Source organism: Cebidichthys violaceus, unplaced genomic scaffold (assembly GCF_023349555.1).
Source record: "Cebidichthys violaceus isolate CVI_PGR_0920_01 unplaced genomic scaffold, fCebVio1.0.p SCAF_65, whole genome shotgun sequence".
In the NCBI taxonomy this organism is placed as follows: Eukaryota; Metazoa; Chordata; class Actinopteri; order Perciformes; family Stichaeidae; genus Cebidichthys; species Cebidichthys violaceus.
Window position 1 is genome coordinate 1,067,523 of NW_027176872.1, and position 15,925 is coordinate 1,083,447.

The 15,925-nt window shown below is 46.5% G+C and overlaps 1 protein-coding gene across 3 annotated transcripts in view; it reads right to left on the bottom strand.

The window, feature by feature from the left end:
• The window catches only part of LOC137890489 (oxidation resistance protein 1-like), a 152,310-nt gene that overhangs the window by 44,983 nt on the left and 91,402 nt on the right, over positions 1-15,925 (bottom strand). For all 3 annotated transcript variants that reach the window (XM_068734585.1, XM_068734583.1, XM_068734584.1), the window contains one exon: positions 255-337. In XM_068734585.1, coding sequence (XP_068590686.1) covers positions 255-337 — 83 coding nt within the window. The remainder of the gene's footprint in view (positions 1-254; positions 338-15,925) is intronic.

Consider the following 15,925-nt stretch of genomic DNA (forward strand, 5'->3'; position numbering starts at 1 on the left):
TCCTCGCTAATGAGCTACCAAGCATGGTCGGACACGGTGCCTTCATAACACACAAACACAACAGATACAGCCAGAATATTACTGGAGCAACAGAAACCAGCAGCAGCAGCAGACACACACACACACACACACACACACACACACACACACACAGAAGAAGCAGCAGCAGCAGCAGCACGGGAGCAGGAAAGCGTCAAAAACACATAACGACATAAACACAGAGAGAGAGCAGAGTTTGCTCACACGCTACTCACAGAATACTGAATGGTCCCTTTGGGTCGCTGGAACGACATGCGCCTTCCATCCTTCTTCTCCGGAGTCTTCTTCTGGCCGGTATCTGAAAGCAAGCGAGGCAAGGTACGCATTACATTCATGTTCCCCTCTCCCCAGCTTGTCACAAGCTGCCGTTTCCCAGCCCCGTGGGTAGACAGCTCATTCGTCAACAGTGAGCGAGCCAGCCAGCCAGCCAGCGATGTGAGCTGTGAGCGCCGGACCACTTTCTCTTTCTCTCTCCCTCTCCCTCTCTCTCTCTCTCGCGCTCGCTCTGCTTCTACCCTCCTGCCCTCCCTCTCCCTCTATCTCACTGTCCTCTCTCTCTCTCTCTCTCTCCCTTCTTCTTCTTCTTCCTCACCCACCGCACGGCGCAGTCACGGCCGTCGAGAGCGGTTCACCTCGCCTTCCTCCCCCTGTTGTCTTTCACGGCAGAGGGAGACCGGGCTGACCTCCATCGGGGCACCGCCGCTCAGGATGCGAGCCCGAGAGGAGAAGAGGAGGATGGAATCGGTCGGGAGGCGGGGGGTGCTAAAGCTGAAATTGGGGGCTGAACCAGAGGGGGAATTGGAGGAAGAAGGGAGGGTTCAGTGCTGCGTGTTGGTAATGTGGGGGATGTAGCATGGGGAAGTGGCTGCTGAGGTAGAGGGTAGAGGGTTACAGTTTTAGTTGTAGCTCCAGCTGTTGAGGCATTAGGAACATTTGGAATAATTAGAATTTCCTTCGAAAGGAAGGGTAAGAAGGTACAGGAAGGGGCAGAAGTAAAGATCCTGGGTGGGTGGTTTCAGAGAATCGAGGCAGAAGAATGACAACAAGAGGTTTTAGTTAGACAGTAAAATAAATATAAAATGGTAGAGATGGATGGCTTTGGGGGGGACGGGATGAATTAAAAAGGGTGACAGAAGATGATTGAAGAATGCACATGAAGAAGTTTTGGGGGCTGGGCGAGGTTGGGAGAAACCATGGAGATGAAGGCGAGAGGGTGGATGGAACACTGGAGCAAGCAGATGAAAGACAGAAGCAAAAGATTGGAGGGGAGATGAAAGAAACTGGAAGGGGACTCTTGGGAATGGAGAGGATCTTGAAAGGGGCCCGACTTTGGTCTTTAGGGCTGAGAACAAGGAGCATGAGCAAATGGGCTTGAGGAAAAATGTATGAGGCCTTGTAGAACAGAGGTGTAGGGTGTGAAGGTGCCGATTGGAGGGGGCCACCGAGCTTGGGTGAAAGGATTCCTGTTGGACATGCGTTGTTCCGGTAACCCTCAAATGCCTCCCGTAAACGTCTTTTTTTTTTTTTGGTCGCCTGTGGCGCATGACTACCGAGTCCCTTTTTCAGTGGCGTTCTCGTCGGGCATCTCCGATAGCTCAAAGATGAGTCATACACCAGCGCTGCTATTTATGGGGCTTGGGACTGCCTGGCAGAAAGCGGGAGGGGAGGGGACATCAGAGCTGCCTCAGGTGTAAATATCAGCCGGGTGAAGACGATACTGTTGGTGAAATGTACGCTTAGCAAATATATGGATGTACTGTTGACGTTGTCAAACGAGAGTACAACGATTTGGATTGTATCATTATTACGGATTAGTTTTAACACAAGTTCTTCTTGGTTTTTAAGGGGCCGTTCACGTAAAAAGGTGTGGAAAACAGCAGTCGTGCCGCTTACGTCCTTTTATCCGAGGTGCTACCGCTGCCATGACGCTGGTGCTGAAGTTGCGGTAACTTAGTTGTTAGCCTCCCTGAACGAAACAAAGATGAATGAATTTCCAGCGCCGTCAATCTGCGTCAGCTTGGCTGACCTTTCAACCGGACGTTGTTGGACGTAAGGAGTGAAGCACGTAGAATAGTCGGTGAGCTGATCGTATAAAGCTCTGGGTAGCCCTGCAGTAAAACGATTAACATGTGTTTACCGTACACAAATATTAACGGAAGCTGCCAGCTGTGATTGGTTGTTTCTCCAATCACCAGTCACATGACTGAAGTGTTCCAGAAGGTGAAGTATTTTATCTCGGGGCGCAGCAGTCGTGCCCTGAAAAAATAGGCGCTTGGGAGAGCTTAGCTTGCGCATCGCATTAGTGTCACTTTCCCTCATTCCGTTCATCTCCAGCGACGACAATGGATTTGATGGCGACATAAACGAAGCGTGTGATCCGCCCCAAAGGTTGCGTTTTAGAGAAATACTTGAGCAGTGGGCTGTTAGGCTTGTGACTCCTTAGTACTAAAGAACGGCGGGAGGCCTTCACGAGTAACCCAAACCAGGAACCGCGTTGGACCGAGTCACTTATTACTCAGACAGTATCGACATGTGTAACACCTGAGTGGATTTGAGTGTACACACCATGTATAGCTATGATCATGTAGTATATCATAATCATAGTAAAATCATTTTAACATCAACTTGGTTAGAAAGTATCTTCTGTCTAAATATCTGGTAGTTGAGAGCAGAGGTGAAGATGTCTTTGAAGCATATAAAACAATCATCTTTGGAATTAGTTTCAATGACTTCACACTATGATTATGTTGCTACTTAATAGCAATTATTGAACTATAACAAAAACTATATGAAATTGATTAATAGCTAATTATGCTTAGGGTTATGTTATAGTGTGTGTTATGGAGTCACTGTGCTCAGACTCCTTTCTCAACGGTCTTTTGGTGCGTTTTATATCTTTGAATATGACCAAATAGTCACTTCCGGATTATTTGCCCTTCATTCAATATTGAGGCACTCTCTTGGAATTGCTATGATATTTGATTTTGTCAACACTCCCCAGCTGGGTTAGTGCGTGTAATAACCTGTAGCACTATGAAAACCTCGGGTAAGGATATTTATGACGAGAAAGAAAACACAACGGCTGCACAAACTGTGGGCGTGTGCCAAATCAATTATTCAGTATCCAAATGAAAACCTTGGCAGCATGATTACTTTTAGTGGGACAACAGAAACTGGAGCTGTGGATTGTGTGGATGATTGTGTTTTAGTTGCTATTTAGAGGCGGGCGCGTCACAACTGTGATTCCATGCTTCCCTGTTATGAAATATAATCCGCTGCGTGTCGGTTTGATTGCGGGTCGCTGCAGTGTGTCGGGCCGCGCAGTAACCCGACTCGGTTTGTAAACAGCGGAGGTGTTGATCCACTTTATTTGCAGCACAAAAATTGCAAAGACGACGAAGACTTGTGCAGTGTCTTTTGCTCGGCTCTACACTGGTGCAGGCTGAGCACGTCGGGGTTAACAGAAGATCAGGCTCGAGACTCCCAAATAATACAGACCGAGAGGAGAAGGATGGAGTGACGAGGCAGACAGAGAGAGAGAAAGAAAGACTATCGGATATGCATTAGCAGCTGCAGGGCTGTTTGCACATGGCGAGCCAGTGATCGCTCTAAAATTAAACCTCCGGTATGGACGGTGGCGCAAGAAATGGGCATTTTATTTACTCTCCAGACACACGGAGGAGCCCAGCACCGGGTCATCTTCAGTAACAGAGGCTCTGGTTTCATCCCGCTCCGCAGGAAACCAGGAGCATCTGTTGTCTCTGCCTCTATAGAAGGAAGCTACCTCTCAAGTCCACAAATCACAGCCTGTTTGTTCCAGGCGATCCGTGATGCATTGGAATTTTGCCAATATACAAACATAGTATTTCATCTTTGCTTTTCTTTTTTCCTTGCTGTCCTGATCCTCAGCCTTTGCTTTTGTACCATAACGGTAACACATTGCACGTCATGCATTGAGACAGCATGATGTAACATGCTCAGTATGGCAGAATGGAGATGCGGAGGATGCACAGGAAAGGCGTGAAGGAATGGGCCCGTGGCCAATGCCAATCTAGATAAAGTAAACGCAGTTATCTTTGCCGAACAGCACAGTGGAGAAAAAAACCCCAGAGGGGAGCCGAGGTCGCCGGTTATCTAATTTGTTGCTCAACCGAGTAAAACAACAGTTGCCACGGTGTGCGCCGCTGTACCGTTGTCGTTTCCCATAAAGGACATTTTACTCGGCTCGTTAATGGGCTGAATTACAGCTGCACCGGGTCAGCTGTGAGAAGAAGCTGCGTGACTCGCTCGGATGCTGAAAGCAGCGGCTGTGCGTCAGGAAAAAAAAAAACAAAGGCCGCCTCTCACCGAGCCGGGATGCAAACAGTCACGAGAAGTAATGCCTGTCTGAGAAACTTAACTAGAAAAGAAATCAGATCCAGGCCCGCCACAACCCAAAGGAGCGTAGCAGGTAGCAGTGATTTTGTCCTGGTTGGACGTTCCCTACAAAGTCCTGCTGTAGGGTCGACTTGCACCTCTCTGCGGCTCCGTGGTTTAATACGTCTACGCGGTGATCTGCGACATGAAAACTGTGATAAACCTCCCGCTGAGTGACATCATTCGGAAATATAGCTTCTTGAGGACGGATGAAAATATTGAAATTGGTTATTAAAAAGCCCTTCAAAAGGCACACATCTATTATATTAACACGCGGCCCTCTTCCTAAGATTCCTCCCTCTGTCCTTAAATTCACATTCAACAAAAATAGCAATGAACGAACGCCTTAATCAACGAATATAATGAGGCCCTTGTTCACTTAAGATTCCTTGAAAGGACATCGCTATGAATAGCTTGGGGAAGAACAAAACTCCTCTTTCATGGCCGCCATTAATGGATGTCCTCAGTGATTGAATATTAAAGACACAGTGAAACACGTCTCCATTGAAAAGACACACAAGCTGTGTAAACCTTTGGGAGTTTGTACACTCAATAAATCCAACGGCTGCCAAGAAACGCACTGAATCTCAATGATTTTTCGACAAGCGCTAGATGCAAATGCTGCTGTATTTGACTCTGAAGACGTGCTGTGTTCTGTACCCGCGCAATCTGTTGGGTATGAATCACGGCTGCCAAATATATATAGTCCCCCTCGCTCTGTACACAGCCATGACAAAGTGAGGCGGGCGGGGAAAAGGAGAGTCAACAACTCACGGTCCCTCAAGCAGCCAATTTCCCTCCGCTGCCTTGTTTTCCCTGCCTGCCGGCTACACAGAGCCCTCCCCAGATGTTATTATTCAGAGAGGAAAAAAAAAGCCCCTAAACGCACCACAGCCACGCTGAACAGGTGCCGTGCAGGACTAGCAAAGAGAGCTGGAGACCTTCCTCAAAAGTTTGGGAGGGGGTGAGGACAGTCAGTGGCATGGCTTTGTGTTTTATGAAGTTTAGAATAGTTGGTGTTTGTTCAGACTTTATCAGAGAGCTGTTGGTTCATCGGGCATTTGCGTCATATTGTTGATATCAGTGGTAAAAGTTTACTTTGGTACCGATTAAGGCAACCGCTAAATGGCAACTTTTTGGATTTGGATATTTGCGTTAATATGATATCTGAATTGACGTATCTTGATTTGTCCGGTATTTCCTTTTTTTTTTTCGAGTTGGACCTATCAGGTCATTTCATCCACTTCTCAATGAATTATCCATCCAATGTGCTACATCGTGATATAGGAGAGATTCTATTGTGATAGAGAATATGAGTCTACAGTCACGCTAGCAGCTCTATGAGGCTGTACTTGGGCACAACACTGCTTTGAGCTAAATGCTAATATCAGCATGCTAACATGCTCAATAAGAATAAGATGGGAACAAGTGTTCACCATCTTCGCGTATTTTAGCATACGGACACACTAGACTGGGCTCTCATAGAGAGCAGACCTCCGCCAAGGCTGTGCCTCATCTCCCAACGTTAACGACACAAAAGAATGTGTGTTTCCGCCCCGTGATTTGGGATCCCCTCCAGAATGTAATGGGTTCTTCCTCGGCCCATGCTGATCTTTTCCACCAAGTTTCAAGAAAATCGTTTTTTTTTACGTAATCAAACCAAACCTGAAAGCTTCTCCTCCGTGGCGGATGTAATTAGCACCGAACACAAAGAACAGCTGACGGGGATGTCGTCGTTTTCGCAGGTATTTGGTCCTAAACCCAGTATCAGACTAATGAAACACGTTGAACTGATGATGGTGCCAAATGGAGAGTTAAGGGATCTTCTGAGGACCATAAATGTTTGTACCAGATTTCATGACACTCCAGAGTGGTGCTGATCCTGAACGCAAACCGACACGCGTGTGCATCAGGTACTTTGGCTTTTACAATTCCTCTAACAATATGAGGAAGCACAATCGTAGGGATTCTGGTAAATGAAAGCACTTAAGTTATGACTTTAACATTTATTGGTATTAAATAAATTGAACCTTAAAAGCCCTCTGGCACAGTTTATGATGCCTGCAATGGACAAAATAAAGTCACTTATTCAAAAGAGACCTGGCTTGCCAGCTAGCTGTATCTGATATCCAATATGAATGTCAGGTAAAGAGATAACGAGGCCGTTTCGCAACACAAACCAAACATTGCTTTGCGATTTTGCTTTTCTGGCTTGAGACACAGGCACCTGTGGCGATATACCTCAACGTTGAGCGTATGGAAGTTTAGCATGAAGAGGTGGGGAGGAGGACAAGGGTCAGAATTCAAAGTCGGATCTCTGCACCTGATTGGCTGATGGTTGGGTCAACATGGTTACAAACTAGAATTACAGCCGGGTAGTTGTATGCCTCTCCCAGCCAGTTCACATCCAAAATGTCATCACGTCATAATTTTATCAGATTAGACATTTGTGTAAAATTGTCATAATTAGCATATGAATTCTTGAGTTATGGTCACAGCGACCTTTGACCACCAAATTCTAAATCAGTTCAAAAGAATGGACCGGACGGGCGGACAACCCAAAACACAATGAAAATACTGTGAACGCTCTCATCCCGACATGTTCGGACACAGAGGTGGGCTGACAGGGGGCGGATGGAGAGCCGCTACTTCTGACTGGAAGTCAAGAGTCTGTGAAAAGAGGCTGTGATCAGTCAGTATATGCAGTGGAATGCTTACTCAAATAAAACAGGAGTGAAAAGTGCTGACTGTCGCACAGTGACAAAGTTAAAGCTAAGCTGGCGGTGCGGTTATCTCAACACCAAGTCGTTAGGTGGACATGACAACTTTATTACAGCGGGAGGGGAGCGCTGCGAGTTCCACGGGCCTCTCTCTCATGCGCAAAAAAAGTCATGTATTATGCATCGCGAGCTAACAGTACCTTATCATATATACCGTAATAAGCAAATGATTCAGGGAGCCGAGAGGCCAAGTTCACGGACGGTGTGTGTGTGTGTGTGTGTGTGTGTGTGTGTGTGTGTGTGTGTGTGTGTGTGTGTGTGTGTGTGTGTGTGTGTAGAGTCTTGCTGGTGCTACAGAGTGTGTGCTTGTTTGTTTGGCTGCAGACACGCACGGTCTTCATTTAACGACATGTGTAACATGCATTTAGATTATCTTATTTATACCGTCGATAACTAAGACAAATTAAAAAAAGAGCATGTTTAATAAGAAAACATAAAAAGATGTACTGCTGAAGGAGTGGGGGCCACCTGGAGAAGAAATAGACAAGTTGTACCGGTCTTACATAACTGCGGGAAAGTAATTACACTCATGCATCCTCTAATTACTTCCCTTATTGTTAAGTTGCAGGATGATAAAGGCAATGCGTCACACCAGCAACCGCAAATGTCAGCTTTCTTAATCAACAGCCCCCATTGTCTCGGAAGACTTATGAATGTCACCGAACAGAGGAGACGCGGCGACGCCACTGTATCAAGAAACCGTCCGTTATTGCCTCGTAACTCCGCTACAGTTCCAGCATAAGCTGCGGTCTCTCCATTGCGATGAATATACAGTACATGCGTCTAGTGGGGCCGTCAACTTAAACACAGAGAACGCAGTGTGACGGGCAACATCCTGGTGCCAGCGCGCTCCGTACCACTCAGCTCTATATCACACCGCCTGCCTCCACGGACCAGCCTATACTCCACTCAGCTGTTATGGGAAACTTTGCTGAACTGCACTTTTCTGCGTGTGTGTGTGTGTGTGTGTGTGTGTCCACGCTAGAACAGGAGGCACTGGATGTGCCCGGTCCTCTCATTAACACTCTCCCCGTGTCGACCAGTCACACTCCCGTTGTGTCGCTGGTGATGTGGCTTAAATTCTTTACACTGCGAGCCGGTTCTCTTTCCTCGCTCTTCGACTGTAAAAGCCAGACGCCGGTCGGCACAGAAGGCGCGTCGAGGCTAACGCGCGCTCATTTCAATTAATATTCTGGCGGCGCGTGTAAGTGATTGTTTCCATAGTGACGAACCTGGTGCAGACTTAAAAGGGAAAAAGGGGGGGGGTGTTAAAAAAAGAAAAGAGTGGTAAACCTGTCCTCAGGATACACGAGCAGTTACAGCTTGTGGGGGACGTTGATCCAAATCAGATTGTTCTGAAAGAAAAGAAGCACGAGCTTTGCAGGTGGCGCTATCGCACTGATTTGCCAATCGTGGTAACTACGGCTGGTAACTTCACATAGCTCCAGGTATCCAGCAACAAGTCACCACAATTAGACTAAATGCTAATGCGGCTGGGCGGAAGGGGCTTTTTTTCCACACTCGAGGCGCTCCGAAACTTCACTCACTGCAAACATTTACAAAGAGCCGCCCAAGGCTGCTAAAACGTGCTCCGTCTGGTCAGGACCTCAGGCTGCCTCACTGCAATAGTAACGACATAGTAACCATAACCAGCTATGGATGTTTACTTAAGTATGAATTAACTAGAAGGGCACCCTGTGAGCGCAGACCTCCAACAAGGCCATGCTCTATCTCGCAATGTAACGAAAGTGAAAAGTGATGTGTCATCAATCAAAAAACTGATTCATTGTTAAGTCATTTGTTAAGCAAAGGTGTCAAACGTTTCTATTTCCAGCTTGACAAATGTGAAGATTTGCTATTTTTCCATGTTTATTAATATCACGGTAAAAACCATCTTTGTGGATTAAACACGTGAAATTAATCGGCACCCTTTGGACGAGAGCAGAGTATCGAACCTCGATACTTTTAGTTGAACTGGCTGATTTGTGTCTATTGTAACAAACAGTTCTCCGACACGGAACGTCTGCTCAGATTCGTAAACTTTTTGCATAAAATATAGTACATATAGCAGTATAGTACATGTGCTTTGATACGACAGTCCCTATATTTAACAAAACATGCGCTAGTGCTTGCTTGTGCTAAAACCATTTAACAACTTTGGCTTCTTTTATAAAATGAAACGAGAGTCTGCAGCAGTGCCAGCAGCTTTGTGGGGCTGCACCTAGCGATGCTTAGAGCTAATCGCTAATGTAAGCATGCTAACACGCTCATTGTTAGCAGGAGCAATGTTTACCGTAACCATCGTCTCTACTGTTTAGTGGCCTGGCGGTGGCGCTAGAGGGGGGCGTGAATGTCTGTACAATGCTTCATGTCAATCCAACCAACATTACACCCAAAAAAAAAGAAATCAACCTCATGGTAGCGCTGGAGGAAGATTCAGAGGATCACCTAAATCAGGAAGATTTGTCCACCGTGGGAACATGAGTGAGAGTACAAAATGTCATGGCAACCCATGCAACAGTTGTTGGGACATTTCAGTCTGGACCAAGAGCCATCTCGCTAGCGTTGTTAAAAAAAGATTTTGGAGAAAAGATATTGCAAAATAAGGTTATTTTGAAAAAGCATTATTTTGCTATCGGTGCTGAAACTCCAGCTTCACAGCACCAATTTCACAATTTTCATACATTTTCATAACATTTAACAGACTGAACTACTCATATTTCAATAGAATAAATAGGACATATTAAAGGATTATGGCAACAATTGTCGGTCGCTGCCTTACGCAGTGTATATTCACATCGATGAAACAACATCCTTCATACCATTACGCACAGTTAGTGTCTCAGGAACGCAGTGAAAGCACTTTGATCTGCGGTTCATGCAGCTGAAAACAGGAGGTCTCCCATCATCCCCCTCTCTGCCGTCACATGCATTCAGAGTCCCGGGCCCACTAATCACGCTGGGATCCCTCCAACCTCTGGCGTTAAGGTTATTGCACTTTGAGCAATACCTCTTTGCTAGTCAAACTTGCGGTGGGAGGGTGTGTGTGTGTGTGTGTGTGTGTGTGTGTGTGTGTGTGTGTGTGTGTGTGTGTGTGTGTGTGTGTGTGTGTTGGGTGGGGGGGTGATGAATGGTATGGCTGAAGTCTAGATCTGCATTGGCTGGATCGATGACGATGATACATACACATAATGTACACTTTCTGTAGCTTCCGCAACAAACACACTGCGATTCATCTTTACCGTGACAGCGACGCACCGCCGAGACTCGGCTGATCATATTGATGAATAATCTTCGGATCGCCTCAAGAGGAATCTCACGGTAGAAAGCGGTTGGAAGGAAACGGAGCACGGTGTGAGCACACGCGTGGCGTCCAACCTTTGCGATGCAAAGGCGCATCTTTATCGGCCCGCGTCGCCCTCTCGGAGCCCTGGCTCTTTGCATCTCGGGCAGCAACACTAACCTCTCAGGTTACAGCTCCAATCAATAGCGGGAGAAGTGATGAGCTCAGCTTTGAGAAACACAAACTCTGCATTATCAGATCTTTTTATTGAGCCAAAAGCAAAGGGTCCTGTTCAGGAGTCAAGATTTGAATCCGGTATCGGCCAAACGCAGGTACAGGGACTCGTACAAGGGGACACTGGGGGAATAGACATAGGAATATATAGTTTGTAAATAATACTAATAATAATAAAATATAATTGTACAACAGAAATGAGTCATTCTCGCATGAGAACATATCCTTTTCATACGCAAGTGCAAGTTACCGATAATACTTCATTTATACCAAATGCAGTAACATTGTGAATGCAGGACTTTTAATGTAAATTAATACTTTTATACTTGCACTGAAAAACATGTCCCCCTACTGTATCACATGAAGGCAATAAGCAGGGCGAGTTAGAAAATGCTCCTCAAAGTCTGTGATGGCCAACCAGAAACAGAGGCTGTACCACCGACAGCGAGCTTTCTATTTACCCAGACAGAAAAAAAAAAAAGAGAAGAGAAGAAGAGAAGACAGCGTCTCCTTAAATCCATCCGCATGACGAACTATCACACACGGTGAGACTCGACAACATGATGAACCGTCTCTCTCCTTAGCAATAACACTAAACCCGTCTCACAAACTGCTTTAGTGGAAAAATGTTCATCCATAACAATACAGCAAGCTTAGAAAGAGAGCAGCTAAAAACAAATAAAATAATAATGTCTCCTTTCCCTTAGACCACGGGTGGTGGCGAGTTGAACCACACCTTTAAACCACGAGGCGAAAACAAACCAGTTGGAGGAGTGCCTCTATAAACATGCAGAGATAAGGACGCCCGCTGACCTCTTTGAGCGTCTTGACGCAGAAGCTTCATGCGTGGTTGATGTTGTGACACGGTCGTGGTTGACACTGCTTGGTGCTTAACTTAAGCTACGGACGTAACGACGTCACTTCTTAGTCCTGCCTCCGCTGCTCTGAGCGTCTATTTATGAAGCGGATGGATGTACAGTGGAGCTAGCTGAAGACCCGGTGCGTCTCAGACAGACGCCGCTGCCCTCAGCGTTGGTTATTCGTTGCCTGGGAGTGAGACCAGGCTGCTTTAAAAGAAGTTCAGACCTACTTGTAACCAATATTTCAAATCCACATACTAGAGATGAGTTAAAGCATATCATTTTTAAATGTATTCAGGGCTTCTTCAAACAAGAGATTACAAAATAAGCCATGGTTTAAGATTATAATAAGTTGCCAACATTTTGAGCCTCATCAGCAATAAAAACTAAGATTATTAACCCTGCTCCCAATATAAAATAACCAAAGCTGACCAGACCTGAATGCACTAAAAGAATAGCATTACAGAGCAAATGATTTACACAGACGTCATTTAGCCTAATGTTTGACCCGAGCAGCCTAACCTCAGTGGCTGTAGTGGAGCTGAGGCCTTCTGCTCTCGTCTCAGAGGAGACACGGAACACTCAGCTGACGGGGACAATGGAGAACGGCACTAGTTGTCCTCACAACAATCATCTCGCCCGGCTCCGTTCTGCCTTGCTGACACTCTTATCGGATGATGACAGCATTGTCACAGCTTGGAGGCATAACTTGCACTGTACTGTGATGTTGTTCCGCTTCTTGCTGATATGTTGTTGTTGTTCTTCCTCGTCAAACAGACTGAAATATGTTGCTAGCAGGCTAAGTCTTTTTATATTGTATTAACTCACCTCCTTTCTAGTTTTCCTCACAGGAGATGCATCGTCCTGTCATCATTTTGGTGACAAACTGTGTCGGTACGGTTATTAGTACTGTTGACTCATGAAACACAGAGCGGTTTGTGTGGACAAAGCGTCCCTTGAAAAGTCAGGGGGCCGTCAAACTCAGAGCACAGTCCTCTAAGAGGCGTACGGCGTTGTGGTCCGACGGGCCACTTAAGCCCCCCCCCCCGACGGAGCCGTAACAGATCCCGGGACTGTCTCATTACAGCATGCAGAACGAGTGACAAGCTGGTGCGAACGGCTCAAGGACTTTTTGGAAATGAAGGGGATTAAAATCACCTATTACAGCGCTGGGAGCATCAGCAGATTGCACTTTCTGAATCATCCCGGTAATTGCAGCAGGAGTTGGTGTCAGCCTGGGGGTGAACGTGAACAGTGACGAATAAGGGACCATCGCGGGGGGGGGGGGGGGGGGGGGGGGGGGGGGGGGGGGGGGTTGGTTGAATGTCGGGAGGACAAACGGGGCAGGAGGTGAATCACCTGCCGTTGATACATGGGCTCGGGTTCTGTTTATGTGATTTTATGGCCACCTCCCTGCAGCAGTGAGTCAAAAGTTAAAAGGATAGTTTGGATTATTCTGGGGGGGGGGGGGGGGGGGGGGGAGTAATATGAGATACTCATTCATAGTCCGTATATTACCTCCAAACTGGGGGCGAGCCGACCGCCGTCTACTGTAGGTAATACACTGAGCATGGATAAGTACCTCATACAAGCTCACTTCAAATAATCCCAACTATCCCTTTAAGCTGACGCCGGATCACAAGTGCTTTTAAATATGATGAAATGTGTTCCGAACAAATCAATCCACAAAAACTGTGAGCTGTATAATGAAGGGCAAGTGCATGTTCAGGCAATGTTTCTTCTAGTCTAGTTTAAAGCAACCATTGCTCCACGTCTTCTACAGCGGGGCCTCCTAGAGGTCCACGAGGCTCCAGAGATGAGGGCCACAAGTATTTCAGAGGCTTCTCTAAATCTTGTTTTTTCTTGTTCATTTCTGGATTTTTCTCTCTGTAGGTCTCTAAAAAAAGGACCCAAATATTTGTTGTGTGATTTGGACTTGACCCACATCACCATGTACCCACTGATGGTGGACATTGCTACTGTATGTTGCAAGTCAAACAGGTTTGGAATCACTGTCCTTAAGGCCACTGAGACGTCTGATCTGTGATATGTTGCTCAATGATTAGACGCCGTACAGAGCTGTGACTTTGCACATTTTAGTTCAATACAGATCCAGTGGGAAAACTGTTTTAAAAAGGAGAAATTTATATTAAAGTGCACTCTCAGAAAAGTCTTCTGTCTCCATTTTGACGTTTTAGTCTTCAATCAAATTATTATTCATTGATATTCGTCCATCCCCATCTTTTCAGAATATCCTGTCTTTGTATTTTCTCCACAGTCGTCTCTAATCAAATCAGACTGGACGCATCCACACTGCTATCTATCGCTCCACCAGGGGAAGAGTCCTACGATGCCGACTACTGCTGAGTCCCGATGCTCTGCAGCAGCATGCTGTGCTGTAACATGAAAATACTCATCAAGTTGCACGTGTGACTTGTCCAAACAGCTGAAACTGTGTCTCTACTTCTGTCTCTTTTCTACCCGTCTGTCCAGATAGAGCAACGACCTCCCATTCCCACCGGCCACCCTTTGACACGCATTCCTGTTAAACCTGCAAAACCCTCGGGACTGTTCCACTGTGAAATCAGAACGGGCCTGAAGGATCCCTCACAGGCTTTTTCAGACGTTTACGCAAACTTTAAAAGCAGCTTGCTTTAAGTAATTACCCCAAAGCTTCTGATATTCTGATGCCACAACTGAAGATGACCAATATTAAAAAAAGTCTTATACAGCGGCTGGCGACCGACAGTTCACAAGCAGATACTTCTGTCTACGAGGGCAGGATCCTGTTTGAGTTCTCCATCTCTTTTAATCTAAGCTCAAAAGGTCCAGTTGCTAGCTTCTGGATCCGTCAAACACACAGGGCTCGATTCAGCAGACCAATGCGGTCACGTGAGAGCAAGTGGTCGGGTAGAGGGGGGGGGGGTGATCACAAGCCCCGTCTTAAGACACCAGGGGCCGTATTCACAACATACTCTCAGACTTTTTTTTTAGGACAGTGAGCAACAAAGCCTTTTTTATGAAACTGCATATGAGCCTCGCACGCTATTGGCCACAAGAATGCCTCTGAAGAACTGTTCTGTCCTAAGACAGCATTTAGAACCCAGACATTTACTCTCAGGTGATGTCCGTTGCTTAAAAGGTCCACTGTGGACAGAGCGACTGGGCCCTTTATCCTTTATTGTCCCCTCACTTCCGCTACCTGACTCCACGTCTAGCTGGTCTCATTCTGTCCCCCCCTCCCCCCCTGGGACTGCTAATGAACCCGACTGCCATCCGTGGCGTTTCAAGAGCAGCAGAGCGTGCATCTGATTAATCTGTGTCCTAATTAGATCCATCAATTAACCTGCCCGCCATCGAGCTCCGGAGGCCGATGACTCTGCGTGAGCCGCAGAACCCCCTGGACTTTAAAACCAGAGCAGAACCTCGCACGGTAACTTTCTGTGTTGTTGTTTTTTCCCCCAGAGCAAACCGATTGATGGCAACTAATTACACAAAGCCTTCCGCGTGATATTTCCACGGACGCCGTGGCCGAGAGCTCGGATCCCCGTCTCTGCTTTTCATTTCAACAGCGCTACATTTCTCAGCTTTTAATTCAAAGTCAGAGAAGACACCGATGGGTTTCATAATAAATGATGTGCGAGAGGCAAAGCAGAAAATGGTGGGGGTGGGGGGGGGCGCGCAATCTTCATTAACATGGAGATACTCCCCGATGTGAAAAGCCTTGAGGACATGCTTGTTCGCTCACTGACTGGATGGTTTTCAGCACGCGCTGCCTGCTGATCTGAAATATTTGGAATGCCTCAGTTGTTACATGGCAGTGCGTCCTCGCAACAAACTGGACAGACAACATACGGGGGACACAAACTGATTTGCTGAGTTCACATCAGTTCATAAACAGGGAAGTAAGCATTCGGACCCTCAGTCCTACAACACATTGTCCAGGAAGTCTTCCCTAACGTGTGCAACAGCAATAAGCGTTGCATAATGTATTTGTGTGCCCATGCTCAGCCTAATGCATATTCAGACACTGACACATACATGTATGAATCTTAAGTTATAAGTGCTGTAAAGTAAGGGGGGGGGGGGTGACAAAATGACAGGGCTTCCACGTGATTCCGCTCAGCTTTGATCTTTAGTTCAGCAATAAGGGGGTTTTATCTATCTCTGCTGTTGTTATTTACCTCCTTTCAGTGTGGCTGTTTCAAACTATGAGCCCCGTCACGCTGAGTAAACAACGTGCCAGCTGACAACAAGGCTGCTTCCTGCTCCTGATGGCTTGATCTGTTTGAGGGTTCCAAACGTACTTTATA